The sequence below is a fragment of the Leptodactylus fuscus genome, chromosome 10, assembly GCF_031893055.1.
Source record: "Leptodactylus fuscus isolate aLepFus1 chromosome 10, aLepFus1.hap2, whole genome shotgun sequence".
Taxonomy (NCBI): domain Eukaryota; kingdom Metazoa; phylum Chordata; class Amphibia; order Anura; family Leptodactylidae; genus Leptodactylus; species Leptodactylus fuscus.
Window position 1 is genome coordinate 43,423,584 of NC_134274.1, and position 22,819 is coordinate 43,446,402.

Genomic DNA, 22,819 nt, shown 5'->3' on the forward strand with positions numbered 1-22,819 from the left:
TGGAGTTTCTGGCGGCAGCTCCTATTAGCAACTCCATTCTAGTCACTTCAGTACTGAACAGTCTACATTGGAGTTGATTCTAGTAGTTTCTGCCTCCAGCAACTCTAGTCACCTCACTAGTGAATTGTGTAGATTGGAGTTGCTCCTGGTAGATCCTCCCTCCAGTAACTCTATTCTAGACCGTTCACTAGTGAGGTGACTAGATTGGACTTGCTGGAGGGAGGACCTACCAGGAGCAACTCCATTCTAGACGCAACCCAATACGAACAAGAAAAGGAAACAAATAATACTTCGCCCTCTACCAACATGGCTACTAACAACTTCCGGTTTTGAATCCCGCCTTCTCTAGGAACCAATAGCAACGGCTGCTGAGTAAGTGTCAGGTGACCAGAGGGGGCGGCTGGGCGTGGTCGCGCCTGTTATTATCAGGGTGCTGCAGATCGCAGGGTGTCAGGTGACTTTGCTCGCGAAGGAAAGACCATGAAGCTCCTTATTGTGGTATCGTGTCTCGTTTTTGCCGGTAAGATTATAACTTGGTGTTTATAGCAGAGCCCTCCGTCTAATGCTCGTTAGAAAACTGTTCTGCCTGGAAATCGCGCATCTCATAGATCGACTATGACGTCATTTAAGGTAGAAAGTGGAGTGCTGCGTTATCGCTGCGGCTTGCCTGGCTCAAATAATGCAGAGTTCTCGCCAGTGTGACGTTGGCTGTGTGTACAGATGGCTGTCTTGTATGAGCAGACATGGTGCCTGTGTTTTTTTACTCTTCCTGCTTCCTGGTCTTCCTCCTCAGTGTATGATCTAGCTGATAACCCATTTTGGAGAGAAGTCAGGCCTTGTATTGACTCATTGTATAGAGCCTTGTGTGTGCCAGGACTCGCCTACTGAAAAATGTAGCAGTCACTTATCACAAAGTCTTTGTACAGGGGTCTGAGCAATCCTTATGGAGACAATCCCTTACAATGGGATTTCCATAGTGTGCATGGGGATAACCATGGCTGTGTTCACACATTCACATTAGGAGCAGAAAAATGGAAAAGTGACTCTGAAACGCCTTAGATGTAGATCTGCTGCTGCTTTCACCCTGCAAGGATAAAATGTAACAATTCTATTTCAATCTTTGTATGTTAAATATGGAAGGATTCTGCAGTGGATTTGTTTACCGTGGATACAAATCCACCCTAAAGGGGGTGCAGAGTGTCTGCCGCTAAACTCTTCCTTTCCTATTACAGAAAACGCTTCATATTGTAGCGTTTAAGCCCCTTTTTCCTTTTATTTGAAGCAAACCTTATTTGTTCAGTGATCGCCCACGTATCTTACTGGCCATTGTTGGTGGGTTGTAAACGCTCTTATCATTAAGGGGCCCTTATGATGGTTATGTCAGTTAAGTCGATAGTGTTAGTTTAAGGGTACGTTCACCGAAATTTTGCAGCAAAATTAAATTGCACTAAAAACTGAAACCATGTCTGTGACACAAAGGGAAGTAATTGGTTCGTGAGTGGGGTCTGACCTCTAAGAATAAGGGGGTTGCAGTAATAACCTAGTGCTACATTCGGGTGGTTGGGAGCAAGAGCTTAATAGCACCGCTGTGCGCCCTTAATTCTGAGGGTCAATGGTATAGCCTAGCCGTATACCACAGCGCATTCATGTCAAATTGTCTTCTTCTATGTAATCAATTGTGTTTACGAAGCTTTGTAGTTTGTTTAATAAACTTTTGTATGATTAGTTTCTTTTTATGTTTATTATTCTTTATTTTTTATTTATTACTATTGCTATACTGTCGCTTACTGCTGAGTCTGGAGGGTGCGCTCATATGATCTGTTTATCATACGGCCACAACTATGAGTCAACACATTCCTCTGCAAATACTGGCAAGCAAGTGACCTCTGCTTGGAAACAAAGTGAACTGATAAGGAGGGTATTGCTGTCTGATAAATGTCCCATAATATAAATATAAATATATATATATTCATTCAATGGAGTTCTACATGAAGACTAAACTTTTCTCTTAGTTTATTCGTACTGCAGTGCAATTGACTGGTCGCTACTCTGACACATATTTTTTATATATATATATATATATATATATATATATATATATATAAAATCTCTTTATTAAGTGATTCTACTAAAATATAATACACAGAACACTCACAATATAAATGGTACACCGAAATAACCAACAGAGACAATGCTGGTCACGGGTTCTGATAGATGTACATAAAGTAATGAAGAGAAAATAGAACAAACAAAAGGGCTCTAGAGAAGAGTGAAAAAAATCTAGTTCCTCCAGTGCTGGAATCCTGTTTCCAGATTGTTGATTCATGCTAGAGAAGAATTGTAGCATAGTTATGTCCAAGATCACAGATGATAGCGGGTGTAATTAATATTGTGACCAGTATGAGATGGCCAAATCTGCGCAAGTACAACATTAGGTTGTCATATATTTGATATAAAATAAGTCCATTAGCTGCAAACAGCTTAGCACCTTGGTACTGTATGCTGAGTAACACATACTGGGGGGGCAATAGCTGGATATCATATTTAGGAAATTAAGGTATGTCATTGGGAACCCCAGTTATGCACTGCAAACATGAAGGCAGGGAGATTGTTGGCAAAATGTGGAGAGGCAAACACAGCAATACTAGCGCTAGGCTCACACTAGTGTTTGAGTCTCACTAAGAGACCCTATCCCTTATCCTGCTTAAAATAGTTGTATAGAAGTCCTGCAAGGATGACTCTTCTCTGCTGTTTTTGGTGGAATCCTGGTGGACCCAATTCGTCTAGGGTTATAGTCGGGCCCACGGGTTTCCACATGTAACTCCTTTTTAAGCGGAAAAGGTTTCCATTTTTCTGGACCCAAATGGTGGAAACAGAAATGCTAGTGTGAACCTTGCACTTATGAATTTAACTATAGGAGAAATGTACAAATGCCATCTATCATATATAGGTTCTCACCTTATAAGATTCCTATATGGTTTTGGCTTCACAAACTGCATCAACGCATGGACTTTGGACAAGGATTTGCTGCCATTGTCCATAAACAAGCAATGCCGTAATGCATTTTTAAGCAAATTCACAGATAAGGCTAAGTTTACATCTCGTCAGCCTATCCACTGTTCTGGTCCATCGGAGACCGTTAAATATGAAGCTCATCACAAACTGAAAGGCGGTGGCCGGTGAACGCTGGACTTCTTCGGCTACTCGTTTCAGGCGGAAACTCTGACCCAACCTCCAGCACAATGTGAATGTGGCCTAATTCTCAGCAGTAGAATTGCTTGCAAATTATACAGTGGATTTCAAATGTAATCATTGAGGAACATCTGTGTTAGCCTCAATAACTGCTGACTGTATCATGCAAAAAAAAAATTATGCATGTTGTGTGGTGAATATTTAGCATTTCATCCACTTGCCTGGTACTGATTATACTTTCACAGATCTGCCGCACTTTCAATTCCTGTAAACTTTACTGAAATAAACTTTGTGTGCAAAGTTTAGAAATCTGAAGCAGTAGTGGCACTTTAGGGGTGTAAAAGCTCATGTTCTTTGTGTAACTTGCTGTAGAAAATCTAGTGTTTGCCTATCCATGTCCACTTCACTAGAATAGTCCTTGACCTGTGTTCAAGAATATTAGTGCTCTTCTCTACCTCCTATTTGTATATATACTTGAGTGGCTTCAAATACTGTGGCCACTTGGTTCCAAAAAAAAAAAAAAAAATACTATGTGAAACCACTTTTTTTTTTTTCCTCCTCCCGTAAGTTTACTTCTTTTCTCACTTCCTGAGTAAGTCATCTGACGCTTTCCTCTTCTGCTTTTGATGGTCATGGGATTGTGACATCTTTAGTACAAACTTTTACCCTAACAAACTGGTTCCACAACACTGCAGCAAATAGAATCCACTTAAGAAAAGTATAGCCACATCGCTTGAACTTGGTTAGCCTGTCTTTGGATGTCAAGCATGGATGTTATGGTGCATTGTAAATTCCCTGGAGTAGTTTGCAGTGGTTTTTTTTTTTTTTTGTGTAGGCACCAAGTTAAAGTTAGGATCACATCTGTGCCGCTGGACCCAAACAATGGAGAGACAAATTGTTAAAACATTGGTTACCCACGCACACTTTTGACTATAATGGGGTCTGCCATCTTCATACTGAAAGTAACTGAGGGTAGAGTCCTCCGTGCAGGACTTCTCTTCGCAGACTTCTGGATCAGATGTAAACTTGGCCTTCCAAACTACATTTGCAGAAAAACTTGGTTGATGAATAGTAGGTGTCAACCAAAGATTAGCTGGTCTACCAATGACCCCAGTGTACACTTCAAGTGTAACTGTTTTGTACTGAACACTTTTATAAATTCGACAGGAGGCAAGTTGTTTGCAGTCTGCATTATTTGCTGTTGCAGAACAGGTTCAACAGGGAAGAAAAGCAGTGAGACGTTCTAAGTTTAGCTAACATTACATTAGCTACATTGGTCAGTTGGTATTTACAGCTAGAAAATCTTGATACAGGTGGTTGGGGTGTAAACTATTAAATATTTTTGTGTTCATGTTTTGACAGCTTTCTTTTATTCTTTTTACAGTTGCTGCAAAACCATTACTTGGCACAGAGCAATGTGCAGGTGGCCCCGGAGTGTGGTGCGTTAATATCCGTACTGCCTCTCAGTGTGGTGCAGTCAAACATTGCCAGCAGAATGTTTGGAATAAACCTGTCCTGGTAAGTCTAGTTGGCTTTAGGCTTAGTTCACACGGGGACGATAGAGTATTTTGGTCCTGATTTTGACGCAGGAAGCCGCCTGAAAATCAGGACTAAACTACGCTTGCCGTGACTGTCAGTCACGGCTTCCCGCTCTGGAGTAGGCCCAAGATGCATGGGCCTAGTCTGGAGGGTGCTCCTGCGAGGCGGACGCTGCGGCTCAATCAGCTGTGGAATCCGCTTGAAGAAAGGGCAGCTCGCTTCTTTTTTTCTGTAAGCGGCAACATGCTGCTCAAGGTAAAAAGATAGCTAGCGGTCTGCATAGACCTCTATTGTCAGGGGCGGATTATGACGTGGATTCCGTGCTATAATCTGTGCCCGTGTGAACTAGCCCTTTTTTTGTGTGTGTGGGAAAAGGCATCATCCTCCCGTATCTTGCCACTGTGGTTGAAACGGCGGCAAGTGTCCACATTCTAACCCTCATTGAATGAGATTATCGTCAAAAATTCCACAGGCAAAGTTCACATCTACGCCGTTGGAGAATCCTTCACGGAGGATTCTTTTCTCTGCCGCTTTATGGAGCCTACGTTTGTGTCATCAGTTAACTTGCCTTCATTTGGGTCTCCGCAAGAGAACTCCACCTACAAAGATCACGGCACAGATGTAAACTTTGCCTCAGCTGGCTTAGTTACCAGAATTAAAATGAATGTATTTAATACTTCCCAACTTCTCTGTATATCTAGGGCACCAGGGAACTGCAACTCCACAGGATGGGTTATCGGTATCAAATTTTTTTTCTGGGACTAGAAAACCCCTTTAGGCTGAGGCCCCACTTTGCGGAAATGCAGCTTTTTTTTGTTGCAGTTTTTTGAGCCAAAGCCAGGAGTAGATTGAAAAGAAAGTAGAAGTATAAGAACTTCCTATATATTTCCCATTCCATTTATAGCCATTCTTGGCTTTGGCTCAAAAAAACGCAGCAAAATCTGCAACAAAGCGCAATGTGGGGCCTTAGCCTTGAAGTCCCACCCGCTAGAGATAAACCGATGACTCAATCCACACAATCTTGGTGTCTGCAGCAAAGCTGGAAAGTGATCTGCAGATGATACAAAATTCAGTAGTAAATGTGGGTAGGAACATACCAAGTACGCCATAAATCTAGCGCTGGGCGATTCATTACAAAAGAACTGAAAGCCAGCTCAGTTAAAGGGAGTCTATCATTCAAAAATCCCTTTTCTCAGTAACCCCACACTGGAATAGTCTTTATAAATTCTAGTGCAAAAAAAATAACCACTTGTATTGTCTTCTAGAAATCAGTTCCATGTGATCTATGCAAAGAAGTGATGACCATTGTGGAAAACTTCTTGAAAGACAATGAAACCCAGGTATGTGTAAAGTGATGCAAACATGTTTTACTAAGCACAAGTAGACGCTGAGCAGAGAAAATTAAAAAAAACAAACAAAAAAAACCCACCACGTTAAGCCTTCATTTTCATGTTACTTGTTCGGCCATTCCCTGCCTCCTGCACATAGTGGTTCTTAATGTTTGTAAATGCTGATCTGCCAAATTGACTTGTATGATCCCCACCTCTGGTGCTGCAGATGCGATCAAAAATGGGACAAGCTTCATAAGTTGAAGTCCTTGTATACGGCACAGACCCACACGGCTGCAAAAGCTACAGCTGTATGTATGGGTGCTAACTTTTAAAACCAGGCATAGGACAGTTTCACACAAACCCATAGGCAAGCTGCTAAATGTATCCCAGAATCTGCTTAAACTGTCTGAACAATTTTCCACCCCTGCATATAGGTTGCCTTCAAAGTATCTGACTATGTAAATTTATTCATTTCAGACTGAAATTTTGGAGTACTTGGACAAGGCTTGCGAAGTGATTCTTCCAGACCCTGCAATGGCTTCTGAGTGCAAAGAATTGGTTGGCGAATACTACCTCATTTTGCTAAACATCATTGTGGAGGAACTGGTAACTTCAATGGTTTTATTTTCATTTATACTTCAGATGCCTGATTTATTTCCCCGTGATGGGTTAACTGAGCAGATGCAGAATATTATTGGTTTATTTTTCTCATTACCTTTTAAGATTGTGTTCATTATTTCATATACTCTTAATACCAGTAAAAAAACTGAACTCTGTGACTCTTATGCATCACTTATTTTATTTTTACCACCTCCCCAGGGTAACCCATCAGTGGCCTGCAGTACACTCCACCTCTGCACTTCTCTACAGCAGCACTTAGCAAGTATCAAACAAACCCAGCTCCTCTCCAACGAAATCCCGGAAATGGTTTACCCTTTTATGGCAAACCTTCCCCTTCTTCTGACTCCCCAGAACAAACCTCGTGAAGAACCTAAGGTAATAAACTGCTGTTATTGATTCTGGGTGAAAAGCAATACAAAGTAAAAGTTAGCTACTATGGGGAGAACTTAATAAGCTATGGCTTAAAGGGATCCTATCATTAAAACACAATTTTCTGTGACGAACACGTAGGAATGGCCGCCGTTTGGTAAAAATCCCAGTTTTCGTCGGTATGCAAATGTGTTCTCTCACAGCACTGGGGGAGGGCTCCAGCTCTCAACAGCACTAGGGTCGTCCCCTAGGGTCGCTGTTTGAGTGGTGGGGCGCATCCCCAGTGCTTTGAGAGAACTAATTTGCATACCAACGAAAACCGGGATTTCTACTGAACGGTGGCATGGAGAAGACATCAAAAGACTATTCTGACGTGTTGGTGAGAAAAAATTGAGTTTTAATGATTGGATCCCTTTAAGTGCTCCCTACAGAATTTCTGTCCTGAATAGTGCTCCTCCACTTGAAACGTTTGGGAAACACTGCCTTAAAGTAATACTTGTATAAATGTAATAAATATTTGTAATAAATGTAATTGGCTGAAAAATTAAAACTCATTTTTCTGTCTTTTCCAGAATGTTGATGTTTGCAAAGATTGCCTTCAGCTTTTTAATGATATCCAAGAATTGCTTAAAAGCAACTCCTCTTTCTCCAAAATGCTGATTGAAAATGCTCTCAAACAGTGCGATCAGCTTGGAGGTGGCTTAAGCGAAATGGTAAGTTTCTTGCGGTTCTCCTTACAGTTACGTTTCATTTCATGTAATATTACATCTTCTGAATTGTTTAGCCACTTCAATATTGGGCCAATTTCTGGTTCAGACACCTTTTCAGGGTTTTTTGTATATGCGGTTTCAAAGGCTGTAACATTTTATCATTTGCATTATTCAACTATTTGCTGTGTGACACACGGCTTTATGTTTTTATTTTTGTGGATTAGAATTTTTATATCTGGGGAAAATGTGTTTTTTTTTTTTTTTTTTTTTTTTGTTTGTTTTTTTTTTTTTCCCCCCCTATTTTATTTTATTTTTTTTTTAACAATTGCTACCAAAGAAAAAAATAAAATTAGTTTTTACTCTCCCTTACGACGATTATTTTGTATGGCGTGTCAGGGCTAGAACCTTTAATAGGGGGGTGTTTTATTGGCACATTTTATCAGTTTTCCTGTTGTGTCCCCTGGGCTGGAGATATCAGTGCCGTTGTAAGGGTAAGTTCACACTGGGTTTTTTTTTGTACCTGAGGTGGAGGCCGCCTCAAGTTCTGGTCCAAAAGCTGGGTAGCTGCGACTGAAAGCCGGCGCACTGCATCGGCATCCAGCCGCGCACTCCGCTCCGGATTAGGCCCAGTGAATGGGCCTAGTTCGGAGGAGGGAGGTGTCTTCAGGCCGAATCACGAGGCGACTCGGTCTGAATGAGCAAGTCCCTTCTTATTTCCGGGAGCCAGAAGAAACTGCCCCCGAAAAAAAACTCCTGAGCGGCTCCCATTGAGTTCAATGGGAGCTGTCTTTTTGGTCAGGATTTTGAGGCGAATACGGCCTCAAAAACACTACGTGTGAACTTACACTAACAGCACTAATGTCTGCCCGCTGTCAGAAGGGAGTTCCTGACGGTCTAGCTGGGCTGTGAGGAAAGCCACCCCCCCACCCCCGACAGTACTCGTCCATAGCCCTATACTGTCGAAGGGGGGGCGTACCTTACCGCCCAGTGATGACGCTAAGTTGTGTGGAACACACCTCCCAATTGTAATCATCCATAGACTAGTACTGGGGAAGAGGGCATTCTTCACAGCTTATCATCATCGCTGGGCAATAATAAACGCCCCCTTTGACAGTATAAGGCTATGGATAAGTACTGTAAGGGGGTGGCGCTCCTCACAGCCCAGCTCAGACTCTCCTTACCAGTCCTCTGTTACAAATGTTTTGGCACTGCTGAGTTACCGATATTTCTTGGCTGGATTGTGCAGTGTGCCAGAATTACACTTTTCACTATTCTTTAAACTTGTAGAAGTTAGCTGCACAGAAAATATTCAATTTTTCTTTCATTTCTCTCCCTCAGTGTAAGAATTATGTGAATCAGTATGCTGACATCTTTTTACAAATGATGATCCAAGTGGTAAGATCCATTAACTGACAAATACCGGCATGTACTGTATGTTGCCTCTTCTCATGATTATGTTGGTAGAGTACCCCTCGAGAATTATCAAAGAGCACCCCAACACAGTAGCTTCAATGGATTTGTCTAAAAAAACAAAACAAAAAAAAACTTATTAGCTCTGGGGTCAGCTGACTTATTCTTAGCTGGCTTCTATAAACGCCACTGTTGCTTTTGCTAACAATAGTGCCATTCCTTACACTGAAAATATAGCCTTATACCCCAGCACTCAAGATGTATGATGGTCTGTGTAATGTGTATAAGAGATTCCTATAGAGTCCAAAGTGGATCTCCATTTGAGGGCATCCCAATTAGGAGACCTCGGCCCATGGCTAATAGGGAATGTGAAGTAGCTTTCATTAAAGGGGCTCGATCACTGGATTTTCGCTATTTTAGATAAACATGCCTGCTAATCGTGGGCGTTCCAGTGCACCCCTGACGTCATACTCTGTTCATGGCCTTCTCTCTTGTTTGTTCCATGTAAGTCTCTCCTCCTGCTTTCGGTTCACTGCCTCCAACTGTCTCTTCCCTGCTTCTGGAAAAGGAGCTGTGATGACGTCACTATTGCTCTGTGATTGGCGTGTCCCTGTGATGACGTCACTACAAGGTTCTTTGTCGTCTTTTAAGTAGTGATCTATACATAGGAAGGGGCTGCAGCTCCCTGTGTCTATCATAGATCTCCATGTGCACAGTAGATCTATGCTATGATAGACACAGGGAGCTGCAGCCCCTGCTCTGCATAGATCGCTACTTAGAAGATGACAAAGGACCTTGCAGTGATGTCATCACAGGTCCTTTTCCAGAAGCAGGGAAGAGACAGTTGGAGGCAGTGAACCGAAAGCAGGAGAAGGGACTTGCCTAGAACAAACAAGAGAGGAGGTCGTGAACAGAGTATGATGTGAGGGGTGCACGAAGGGTTCATTTACATATGTTGAAAAGGTAATTTATTATAACGGGTGTGGGGGGGTCTTTAACAATGATTAGCAGGACTTTTCAGGCATATGTTTATCTAAAATAGAGAAAATCCAGTGATAGAGCAACTTTAAGGCATTTGTTTTTACTTAGCACTATTGTGCCAGGTTGGAGTAAAATTTCAAAAACCTGGCTGGCTTCTGGAAAGGAAAGCTTTTATCAATCTGAAAAACTTTTTATATCCATTGTTCTGATCCTCTGATGGATCCGAACTGTGGACCCAAAGCGTTGGTGTGAATCTGCCTGTATCACCCATCCATATTTACTTGCCTCTTTGCACTATTCTTCATGATGTTTCGTGTCTTGCTTCTGTCACTCTGTGCGTGTGATTTCTCTAGAACAGCTTTGTATCTGATATTTCCTTTCTTTTCGGTGCTGGTCCTTATTTGTTTCTATAACTGATCAGGATCAGGTACGTGAAATGCTTGTCTGTACTTTCCTGGGCATATTACAAACTGCACACTAAAAATGAGCCCAAAAACTAAAATGGCTTGTGTGGATTTTCTTTTCACTATAGTTTGGCTTAATTCAGATGACTATGATGCAAAACAGACATAAAAAAAAAAACTGCTAAAAAAAAGTGTGGATATTTTTGCATAGACATATTTTCATGAGGGGAAAAAAAAAAACTGAGTCTTAAGTGATCCATGAAAACCTCTAAGGAAAAAGCAGCAAGATGTTCATTCTTCAGGTAGATTCACCTCTCGATTCGCACTGAAGACATTCCCTCCTCCAGACTAGGCCCATTCATTAGGCCTAATCTGGAGCGGAGCGCGCAACTGGATGCCGGTACACTGCACCAGCATTCAGTTGTAGCTACCCGTATTTTGGTCCGGAACCTGAGGCGGCCTCTGCCTCAGGTTCCGGACAAAAAAAACCCGTGTGAACTTAGCCTAACAGGCTAAATTCACAATACAGTTAAAACTTTCACAAGAATGGTGGAGGTCTCAGTGGTCAGATCACTGATCAGCTATTTATCCGCTATACTATGGATATAAGGTATAACCCCGTAAGATGCTCACGGGTTTGATTTCTTTATTTGGTGTGTGTGAGAGTTTGGCTTTTTGATGTGTTTTTGCCAATTAACACAATGGTTTTGGGTTGTTTTTTTTTACCTTTGGTTTTTTTTTTGGGTAGAATTGCAGTTCTAGAAACATTTGACAGAGTACCTTCACTAAGAATATAACTAGATTTTAGTGGAGGACCTTGGATTTGGACCACTGACCTGGATTCTCCTTATTAACATTATTCTGCATATATGACTGGAAATGTCAAGTCTTTCACTTGGCAGTATTTTCTATCCGTATTTGTAAGTCAAGAGTGAAGTATATTGGAATGATCCCAAATAGCACTATTGTAAAAAAAATACTTACCGTTGTAGCCTCCGACTACTCTCCACACCTGCTCAGTTTTTCAGTGCATTTGGCTTCAGGCTTCACTACATATGTGCACTGAAGCTGAGGTATAAAGTGAAGTCAGGAGCCTGGTAGGGGGAAAAAAAATCACCTTTTATAAAATGTATGTACAGACAGGGTAACCATAGGGGTATTTCAGACATTTAAACTACTAGTACATAAAGACCCATGTATGGCATAGAATTTCTAAAGATACCTGACGAGTCCCATTTAAGCCTAATATAAGTGATTATCCAGGATTAAAGGTGTTTTCTGGGCAAAAAAAAGTTCAGGTTTTTTTTAAGTGTCAGTGCTACTAATGGCTTAATGGCTGTGATTTCTGTGAGCTCCTGGTATCTCCTGCATTTATTGACATGGTTCAGCTTTCTGCTAGGTTACTTATCTCACTCTTCTTAACCCCTTTATATACTTGCCTCTCTTCCTTCCAGGCTTCTTCCTGCGGGACGGCTCCTCCTTTAATAATTCTGCAGGCACACGCTCTTCTCCCAGTGTTGTTCTGTCCTCTGCGGCGACGATCCACCTCTACTGTGCAGGCTTGGAAACTGCGTAGTCGAGGTGCATGATCAGCAACACTTGGAGAAGCAATGGAAGTCAGAAAAGGAGGAGCTGCAGGAAGAAGCCATGTAATTACAATGGGGAAGGGGTTAGAAGTAGTAGTGACAATCCTTTTCTGGAAACAGATAGTCATCGGATAATAAAGAAATGTCCGCGGTGACCGCTACAGGGATATGGGTAAATATAGATTTAGAAGGTATGGGGGGGTCTAGATTAGTGTATGGATTTCTATTTATCCTGGACAACTTATTAAATACCGTATTTTTCGGACTATAAGACACACTTTTTTTCCCCAAAATTTTTGGGGGAAAAGAAGGGTGCGTCTTATAGTCTGAATGTGGCGCCTGGCACCCGCCGTAATAGAGAGGCGGATGTCGGCAAGGGATAGACGCCGGGGCCTGAGACATCGCTGCGCTCCTCTGCCCTGCATGAAGCCAGCAGTGGCAGCGGCGATGCTATTCCGCTCCTCCGTCCCCCCTGCTGCTGGCTTCATGCAGGGCAGAGGAGCGCAGCGATGTCTCAGGCCCCGGCACCTGTGCCAGCGTCTATCCCTCGCCGACATCCGCCTCTCTAGTACAGCGGATGCCGGGTCAGTATCAGCGGCCTCTTCTCCCCCGGGGCCGGTCCCCACCGGCCCCATACCTGTGAAGTTGCAGGCCGGCTCCTGCGCGGCGATAATCGCAGGAGCCGACCTGTTCGGGTGACAGCCGGGAGCCTAATGAGGCTCCCAGGCCTGTCACTTCTGTATTAGTATTGCGGCTGGTCTCTATGACCAGCCGTAATACTAATAGACAGAATGTCCCATAGACGGCAATACAGTTGTATTGCCATCTATGGGACTTGCAATCAAGTGACCGCAGGTTCAAGCCCCCGGGGGGGAATAAAATAGTAAAAAAAAAAAAAAAAAAAAAAAAAAACTTTAAAAATATATAATAAAAATATGAAATAAATAAAAGTTCTAAATCACCTCCTGTCCCTAGAATATATATATATATATATATATATATATAGTAGAAAATCATATATCATAAACCACCGTTTTTGTTTTTTTTTCAATACAAGGTGATCTAAGCAATATATAGTCCCCAAAATGGTATAACTAAAAAGTACTTCTAGCCCCGCAAAAAAAAAACACTCTATGCGTCCCCGTACAGCTGCAGGGTCACCTGTCAATGTGGCCTTGCAGCTGTTGCAAAACTACAACTCCCATATATTAAATATTTTACCATTTTTTGCTTCCAAATTTTTTTTTTCCCCTATTTTCCTCCTCTAAAACCTAGGTGCGTCTTATAGTCCGAAAAATACGGTAATTTTATGGAGAACTACAGTCCTTGTATAGTGCAGTCACTGCAGCTAAACTACCATTGACTTCATTAGGGGCCGAGCCGCACTACTACTGCCTGGCCGCAATATGGGGCACAGAGCCAACTGGTTCCAGCCCTGTGTTGTGTAAAATACAGGTGTCCGAAGCGGCCAGGTACAGCTGATCTTTGTCAGACCAGGAGGGCTGACTGTCCCCGGCCAAACAAATATTTATGACTGATCCTAAGGATAGGCCATAACATAATTAATCCTGGACAACCCTTTTATAATTGATAGGGTGTTTGTACACAGGGTAACCAGTCTGCATGCCATTACCTCTGATAGTTGGGTGACTCCTTGTCTTTACCTGCTGCATCTGCACCTTCTATTATTTCAAATGGCCGTACAAGTTGGTCATTAGTGGTAACTACATGCTACTGAATTTATATGCATATAAACTTATTTTTCTGTGTATGTTCTGCTTTTCAGCCTTCGCAGCAGATTTGTTGTGAAGCAGGTCTGTGTGCCCAGGGAAAGTCTGCTCCAATGTTGGAAATAACTCCTGCAAAAGTTATTGTTCCTGCAGCAAAACTTCAGCCTGCTGTCCAGGTAAGTTCTATACTACAGCCCTGACCTCATACTCAGAAATTCAAGTCTAAATTTAATCTTGTTTACCCCTTAAGGTTACAGAAAAGACTGAGAATGTGCCAGTCTGTGAAGTGTGCCAGGTGGTCATGTCTCAAATGGAAAGCCTTCTAGAAAAGAATTCTTCCAAGGTATGTCTGAGCTCTATATCGTCTCGTCACACTCTGTGCTGATAGTGGAGGAGAGAACATCCCCTCCCCCATATTTATATGCATTTATCTTTCAATGTAATAAACTTCTTAAATCAAGCACTGGTCGTCTGAAAGCTGCTGACCATGGTGCAGTGGGCTCCAATTCACACGACCATGCCCAGTCTAAAGTCTCTTGTGTGAATAGTCCCTGATGAAAATTCAGGTGAGTGAGGAAGGACTGTTGGCTGTGGCCACCATGTTGGAATTTTTCCCTCCATGGTAATTGACAATATGAAGTAGATGTGACACCAGCTGGTGGTATCTCTGTAACGACATTACAACTCCTAAGGAAAAAGCTTTCTTGCACTTTAAAAATCCAATGACTAGAGGTTCTAAATAAGAAACTGGTTTTGTAGTGTACTTTCTAAATTACATTAATAAATGTATATTCACCCATATTCCTGGGGCTGTCATGTGACCACCCTAGGGACTTTTTCTGATTACCCGGTGCCGATCCATTTCCAGAAACTAATCATCACTACAATTTAATTTTTTTAAGTTATCTAACATTTGTATTTTTTTTTTCTACAGGAGCGCATAAAGGACGCTCTTGACAAGGTCTGCAATATTATTCCTTCTAAGTATTGTGCAAAGTGCAGAGAGATTGTGGACACTTACTGCATTGCTATTATTGACATGTTGACACAGGAGCTTCCACCAAAACAAATCTGTACCATACTTGGATTGTGCCCTAGCAGACAACCTAAGAAGGGTAAGAAACTGATGTCAGATATTCACCATTTTGATTTCTTGCAATTTGTCTTAAACCATTGCTTGAAAAATGTATCTCCATATATGTGGACTAGAGAGGAGCGAGTAGTAGTCGATCGAGTAGGTATTTGATCGAATACTACAGTACTCGAAATATTCGTGCTCTATCAAATACTACTAGCTTTTCGCAGTAAAGATTCGATTCAGAACCAGCATTGATTGGCCGAATGCTGTACACTGGCCAATCAATGATGGTTAATGCATTCCTATGAGGAAAAAGTAAGCTCCCTTGTAACAGCAAGCTGCCAGCTCTCCTGACTAGCAAAGACGAGCCTGCTGCAGAACCAGTGTTGATTTGCCGCAGGCTCGTCTTTGCTAGTCGGGAGGGCTGGCAGCTTGCTGTTATGAGGGAGCTTACTTTTTATCAGCGCAACTACAAGCACTGTGCAGTTAAAGCGCATGCACCTCATAGACTATAATGGGGTCCGTGCACTTTAACTGCACAGCGCTCCTCCTAAACACTCTCCTCCTGCTATTTGTGGACTTGGTGACTCTCCTTTAGTCGAATAGTGGTTTTCCCTGAAACGAGCATTTTTTTTCCCATAGACTATAATGGGATTCGATCGAGTAGTCTAATATTGAGGCTCTACTTGAAACAAATATCGAATATTTCACTGTTTGCTCATCTCCAATGTGGACCCCTGTATTTCTTTTAAATTCCAGTCTTATTACCATTGTAACCATGAATAGCCATTTATTTATTTTTTTTCCTCTCATCATACATTTGTCTAATAATATATATATATATATATATATATATATATATATATATATATATATCCACCTTAAGACTGCTTATTTTAACTTGAGGACATTGCATTGAGACAATACAGTAGTATGGCTTTTTTCTAAAATGACTTTCTTTTTAACAGTCAAACTCACTGCAGAACATATTCAGTCTGGTGCTGCCTGTCAGGTTTGCAAGATGATTGTGAAGCATATGGACCAACTTCTGATGAAAAACGTTACTCAAGAAAACATTAAGAGAGCTTTGCAAGTGGTGTGCAATTACTTACCTGAAAGCATGGCAGATGAGGTAACCAGTGACTGCTACACTGTAACACATAATAGAACTTTATTACAGGGGTTGGCTCGAGATCAGAGCTAACTAGCTGATCGGTGGGGGTCCCATTATCCCATCCAAATGGAGCAGCAGGCTAAGCATGGCAAACTGGTGCTCCATCCTCTAAGGGTAAGTTCACACTGAGTTTTTTGGTTAGGGTTTTGAGGCCGTATCCTCCTCAAAACCCTGATCAAAAAGACGACTCCCATTAAAATCAATGAGAGCTGCTCAGGTCTGTCTTCCAGGAGCCGTTTCTTACGGCCCCCGGAAAAAAAAGTGAGATGCTCAGGCTTAGTCGCCTCGCAATTCGGCCTGAAGACACTCCCTCCTCCGACTAGGCCCATTCATTGCAGCTGGATGCTGGTGCAGTGCACTGGCTTTCAGTTGCAGCTGCCCGGTTTTTGGATTGGAACCTGAAGCGGCCTCTGCCTCAGGTTACGGACCAAAAATCGCTGTGGGTACTTACCCTTAGAGTCTGTTCTGCTGTCAGTATAAGTAATATACTGGCTGACAAAAGCCACCACTTATGTATGAGGGCAGCAACACAAACATGCACTTTGTGCTGTAGATAGTGCCGTGAAAGGGGAAGCTTCATTCTTATGACTAAACCCCGAGCTGTCTTGTGACCATGATGTGATGTTCTTTATCTCTTGTGTAAAAGTTATAGGGCAAAATGTAAATCACTCAAGGCTCTGGCAATGTGAATAGTTTAATCTAGCATGTAGATGATAGTTTAATCTGGTTACTTCTTAATACAAGTGTGTTTAAGACATTATTGGGGTTTGTAACATTTCTTTATAATAACTTTTTTTTTTTTTGACTCCTGTAGTGCTGTTCCATTGTCGATGAATATGAAGGTTTGTTTATTCAACTACTTCTGCAAGCCTTGGACTCAACCTTTGTTTGTAAGGTAAGGTTTTTTTTTTTTTGTTTTGTAGGACCGCTTACTGGACTACGAAACCCATAATAAGCAGAGATTCTGACTCGCTTGCTACAAAATTATATATGACTCCTAAACTCCTCCTGCTCTATGCTACCTGCAGATAGAATACATTGATACTAAGTTTACACTGTCTCTCCATTGGAACCCAAACAACTGAGACAAACCACTAAAACAGTGGTAACACATGGGAGCCCCGCGTACCCCATTAACTAGAATAGGGTCTGACTTGTAACCTGAAACCGGCAGAGGAAAGCCCTCCGTGAAGGCAGACAAGACGTTGGAATAGATGTGAATGTAGCTTAGGTAGGGTTCACATCTGCTCCCCTGCCTCCATTATGCAGGTTTTTCGTTTCCTGCCCAAAACTGGACAGGAGACGGAAACCTGCATTCATTTTTCAAACCCATGCATATGAATGGGTTTGGAAAGTGTCTGGCCGTGAGCGCCGGTGAGCTTTTTGTGCTCTGTGTTAAAACAGTGTTCTGGTTTTTTTTTTAACCGGTCACAGTCGGACATGCAGGGCTTTGTTTCTGGTTTTTAAAAAAAACGGTTTTGCCGCAGAAGGCACAAAGTGCTCCCAGGCGCTCACGGCCGGAGACACTGTCTGTTGGGTTTCAGTCTTCTGTCTGCAGAAGACGGAAACCCGACAGACTGAGATCGGGCGCAGATGTGAACGAGTTCTTAACTGGCCTCATTTAAATTGTTTTGTTACATTCTTATATTGTGCTTTTCTTACAGAAGCTGCAGCTCTGCCCTAATGCTCAGAAACCACTTTTGGGAAGTGAAAAATGTATGTGGGGGCCAAGTTACTGGTGCAAGGATATGGAGACTGCAGGAAGCTGCAATGTAAGTTAGCAAATATGACAATTTATATGTGCGAAATGTCAGTGTTTGGAATTCTGTATGTGTGGTAGACATTGTGCTGTCCTTCTGAAAATCCTCACGTCATGTGGCCTAAGAAAAGGAAATGGGACATAACTCACATACATCATTCATACATACTATCTGTATATCCTAGACAACCCCTTTTAATCATCAAATAATTTTCATTCCAGGCTATTGAACACTGCAAGCGCCATGTGTGGAACTAGAGGATAGTGACAGAATCCTATGAGAATGAAGGACTGGATTAAGAATTTTATTTTTTTATTTTTTTTTTTTGGTTTCCCCAGAACTGGTCCTTCGCTTAAGTACAGGGAAAATGTTTAGTGTGGGGAGAAGTAATATCATGATGTATATATTCATTTGTTAGAGAAAAGTAGGAAATAATTAGATTGCTTTTATTAAAATTAAGTGACAGTATAATCAATCAGCTGATGTGCATCATTATGTAATAATAAAGAGCTGAGCTTACCTTCACCATGGCTTTTATAATCGTTCTCTGCTGTACAGACTTCCACCTCCGTGCATGGTAGTCCTTAGGTAATTCTCTAAACTTGGGGTAGAACACAAACATGTTTGTAGGGGGTTGTGCTTCCTAGTAATTCTGTCTCTCATATTTGCCTTTTTGTATGATTTTTTTTTTATTATTAAATATAAACAGACTAAGCATTATTTAGGTTAAAAAAATTTTGTAAGATAAATTTATGTATTGGCTTATGACTTAAGCGCTGTAAGCTTTAGACAATATAACTACGGTTTTAATGCCTGTGTAATGTGCTAAATGAGACTTGAATAATTCATTAAAATATTTTGTCGGTTCTAGATAAAAGTAAGACTGTAGATCTACTGACATGTTTCTTGCACTAAAATACAATAAAGGCTACTATTCTATCTACAGTATTGTTATTGGTTCCATGTATTCTTAGAATATTCTAAACACCTTCATATTTACCCATTATGACAAGCACACTTCCGCTATTTTATTTCTTTATGGGTTTTCTTGGACTTTGGATAAGATGTTGTCATGGCTGCACTGGGCCTGTCACCAGGTACAAAATGCTCAATATCATGCATCTAGAGATGAGCGAGTAGAATTCAATTGAATACCTCGCTCCCATAGGAATGCGTATAAGTGGCTGAACACCAAAAGGTTAAAGGGATTCTACCATTAAACTACTTTTTTTTTTTTTTTTTTTTTTCCTAATTACCACATCGGAATAGCCTTAAGAAAGGCTATTCGTCTCCTACCTTTAGGTGTGGTCTCCACCGCACCGTTCCGTAGAAATACCGGTTTTAACGGGTATGCAAATGAGCTCTCTGCAGCAATGAGGGCAGGCCCCAGCGCTGAAAGGCCAATGAGCGCCTCCCCATTGCTGCCCGAGAGCTCTTTCCTGCGCCGCCTCCTTCTTCTGCAGCAACTCCGCCTCTTCTGGCTTCTCTTGCTCTTGTAGTTCTATACAGGAGCATAGAGAGGCCACCCCAAAATGGCCGCCAGCCAGCTCCTGTATTGAACTGCAAGAGCCAGTGGCCATTTTTGGGTAGCTGCTCTTGCAGTTCAATACAGGAGCCGGCGGACATTTTGGGGTGGCCTCTCTATGCTCCTGTATAGAACTACAAGAGAAGCCAGAAGAGGCGGAGTTGCTGCAGAAGAAGCAGGCGGCGCAGGAAAGAGCTCTCGGGCAGCAATGGGGAGGCGCTCATTGGCCTTTCAGCGCTGGGGCCTGCCCTCATTGCTGCAGAGAGCTCATTTGCATACCCATTAAAACTGGTATTTCTACGGAACGGCACGGCGGAGACCACGTGTAAAGGTAGGAGACTAATAGCCTTTCTTAAGGCTATTCCGACGTGGTAATTAGAAAAAAAAGTAGTTTAATGGTAGAATCCCTTAAGTGCAGTGAATATTCGATGCACTTAACCCCTTAGAGTTCGGCCTATGGGAGCGAGGTATTCGATCAAATTCTACTCGCTCATCTCTACATGCATAATTTTTCTCAATCCACCCATTCGAAAGACATGGAATATAAGTAAAACTAGCTAGCTGTGATTCCACAAATGGGTGAGAAGCTATTGTATTTCTCACACTAAAAATGCCCCCACCCACTTGAAGAATCAGGCTAAGTTTATACAGACTTTTTTTTTTTTTTTTTTTGGTCCGGAACCTGGGGCGGAGGCTGCCTCAGGTTCCAATCCAAAAACCGGGTAGCTGCGACTGAAAGCCGGTGCACTGCATCGGCATGCAGCTGTGCCTTCCGCTCTGGATTAGGCCCCATGAAGGGGCCTAGTCCGGAGGAGGGAGTTTCTTCAGACTGAATCGCGAAGCAACTCGGCCTGAAGAATTTTTTTTTTTTTTTTTTTTTTTTTTTTTTTTTTTTTTTCCCCCCAGGAACCAGAAGAAACTGCTTCCAGAAAGAATTCCTGAGCAGCTCCCATTGATTTCAATAGGAGCCGTCTTTATGGTCAGGATTTTGGGGTGGATACGGCCTCAAAATCCTGACTAAAAATCACCCTGTGAACTTACCCTCAAACTAGCTGTACATGCTGTATTAAAGGGGCTTACTAGGATCCCCTCTGACTCCAACCCATATAGAATAGGACCGCACACTAATCCACCAAAACCTGTAGGATGTTGAGGAGAGAAAATAACCAGCAACTTGTAGACCAAGAGAAATGGATGCTGCCTGAAGGCTAGATAACACTGAAACCTACGGTGTGAGTGTCTCAGAGGTGAGCATGTTACTAGAAAATGCAGGGTGCCTATAGCAAGTGAATGGTAAGACTTTGTCAGGAATTATTTTGCATAGTCACATTATTACTTTCACACGTATAATATAAACCATAATAAAATATAATAACTCACACTTAATAATGCCTCTTCTTGGATTCTGTTTTTTTTTTTTTTTTTTTCCCTTTCCTATTGGCCTGGACCAGCATGAAAAATTCCCATAGCAATGTGTTGCCTCCACAATAACTTGTCGTCTTGCACGTTTCCACTGCTAGATATTGCTACAGGTCGTTACTACCCTACTTGCCTGTCCACATTACATTGTCTGCATCCAGTGTTGGAGGCCTATGCTGCACCAGGTCTATGATCTGCAAGGTATATAATGGGGTGAAATCTGTTGTAGCTTCCAGAATTGTACTTATTTATTTTGTCTGTAACAGAAAAGGTAAGAGGTTGAAACGATGGCGTGTCATCGGGGGTGAGCGAGGTCTAGAGCCAAAGTCAGGAGTGGATTGAGCAGAAGGTAGAAATCCTATTAATATTATAAAGGTGAAAGTTTGGATGTTTGTTCCTCAATCACAGCCAAACGGCTGAATGGATTTTGGGGAAATTTCTCACACACATACACACACTGCCCAGGAAGAGGTAATGGGCTACTTTAAATATGGGTCACTAACCCCAAATCGTCAGAGTCCCCAGCGATCAACCACATTCCCCCTAAACACGTCATCCATCGGCACCCGGAGGAATCTCCGAGGCCAGCGTCAGGTCGATATGCCAGCTGGAAGCCTTGCGCTGGCTCCCTGGCCTGTCAGTCTTTCGCTTCCATTGCAGCCTTGGCTGCGTAGCCTGCAATAGATGCGCCAGGATTATGCAGTGCATTGCATAAAACCGGTGCGTCAATTGCAGTCTACCTGCCATAGGCTGCAATCGAAGCAAAAGACTGACAGGCCCGGGAGCCAGCGCAAGGCTTCCAGCTGGCATAGCAACCTGACGCCGGCACCTGGAGACTCCTCCGGGTGCCGGCGTCAGTGGAGTGAGGGAGCAGGTGTGTACAACTATTTAATTCTGTTACACATCAAAGGGGGGCATCATCTAAGGGGCCTCTGAAACTGGGGGCAGATAAAAAGCAGGCAAGAACAGCATGAAACTGGAAGCAGAGATTGCGCACATATAAGCGGTACAGCGCCACCGACAACGAAGTTGTGGGTAACTGCTACTACTTCCTATATACTAGTCATTCTTCTTGTAGTCTTACCCCTCGTTCACATTTGCGTTGGTATTCCGTCTGGGGGAGTCCGTATGGAGACACCACCCCCACCCCACCCCTAACGGAATACCAAACGCAATTGCAAGCGATTGCAGTAAAGCCACACAGCTGGACTATAATGGGGTCCATGTGCTTGCTGCATGCTGCCTGCACGAATCATGCGGACAGGAAAGTAGATTGAACTACTTTCTTGTCTGCATAATCCCTGCAGAGATCTGGCGGCAAGTACATTTATAGTTTGAGGATCCATGTGCTTTCACTGCACAGCGCTTGAAATTGCAAACCTACACTAGAATCAAAATATCATAGGGCAAGACCTCTAGCAGGATGAACAACCCCCCCCCCCCCCATACACACCAATTCTCATACATGGAACAATTCCATGACATATGAATGTTGGCCACCAACAACTGAGTCAAATATACTCTCTCACCAAAAATAACCCTAGCTTGATTTTGGAGTAGGCTTGAAATATAAGCCCTACTCCAAAAATAAGCCCCAGTAACAGTGAACATCTATGCTAGGTTATGTCACTGACAGCACTGAGAATAGGCGTATTAGAGCTCCCACCCACCCAAGACAAATCCCCTGCTACCTCCCGCCCTGGCAGGGCAATCCTTTTCTACTGTGTTGTGGGTTTGGCTATGTGACCAGACGTCAGGTGCCAACCCTGCTCGCTAAAACAGACGCAACCACTCCATTACAGTTAGGAGTGGATTTAACAGAAGGGAAACAACTAAGTGCTTACTTTAGATTTTCCATCCACTCCTTACTTTGGCTCAAAAAACTCCAGCATTCTCCACAACATGGGTTCTTAGCCTTTTAACATTGTAAGGCTAAGGTCCCACATAGCGAGCCACAGCTACACAGCGCTGCAGAAAAGGCTGCGGCATA

General features: G+C 42.5%; 1 protein-coding gene across 2 annotated transcripts in view; it reads left to right on the forward strand.

Moving 5' to 3' along the window:
- The first annotated feature begins 378 nt into the window (after window positions 1-378).
- The window catches only part of PSAP (prosaposin), a 37,438-nt gene continuing 14,997 nt past the window's right edge, over window positions 379-22,819 (forward strand). Inside the window, exons 1-14 of one of the 2 annotated variants that reach the window (XM_075257731.1) lie at window positions 379-520; window positions 4,577-4,710; window positions 5,997-6,071; window positions 6,540-6,668; window positions 6,882-7,058; window positions 7,625-7,765; window positions 9,101-9,157; window positions 13,930-14,049; window positions 14,124-14,216; window positions 14,808-14,834; window positions 14,925-14,988; window positions 15,920-16,083; window positions 16,940-17,020; window positions 17,790-17,897. In XM_075257731.1, the coding sequence (XP_075113832.1) occupies window positions 481-520; window positions 4,577-4,710; window positions 5,997-6,071; window positions 6,540-6,668; window positions 6,882-7,058; window positions 7,625-7,765; window positions 9,101-9,157; window positions 13,930-14,049; window positions 14,124-14,216; window positions 14,808-14,834; window positions 14,925-14,988; window positions 15,920-16,083; window positions 16,940-17,020; window positions 17,790-17,897 (1,410 nt within the window). In that variant the 5' untranslated portion in view covers window positions 379-480. Of the gene's footprint in view, window positions 521-4,576; window positions 4,711-5,996; window positions 6,072-6,539; window positions 6,669-6,881; window positions 7,059-7,624; window positions 7,766-9,100; window positions 9,158-13,929; window positions 14,050-14,123; window positions 14,217-14,807; window positions 14,989-15,919; window positions 16,084-16,939; window positions 17,021-17,789; window positions 17,898-22,819 lie in introns of both variants that reach the window. The other variant, XM_075257730.1, reaches the window with a different exon arrangement.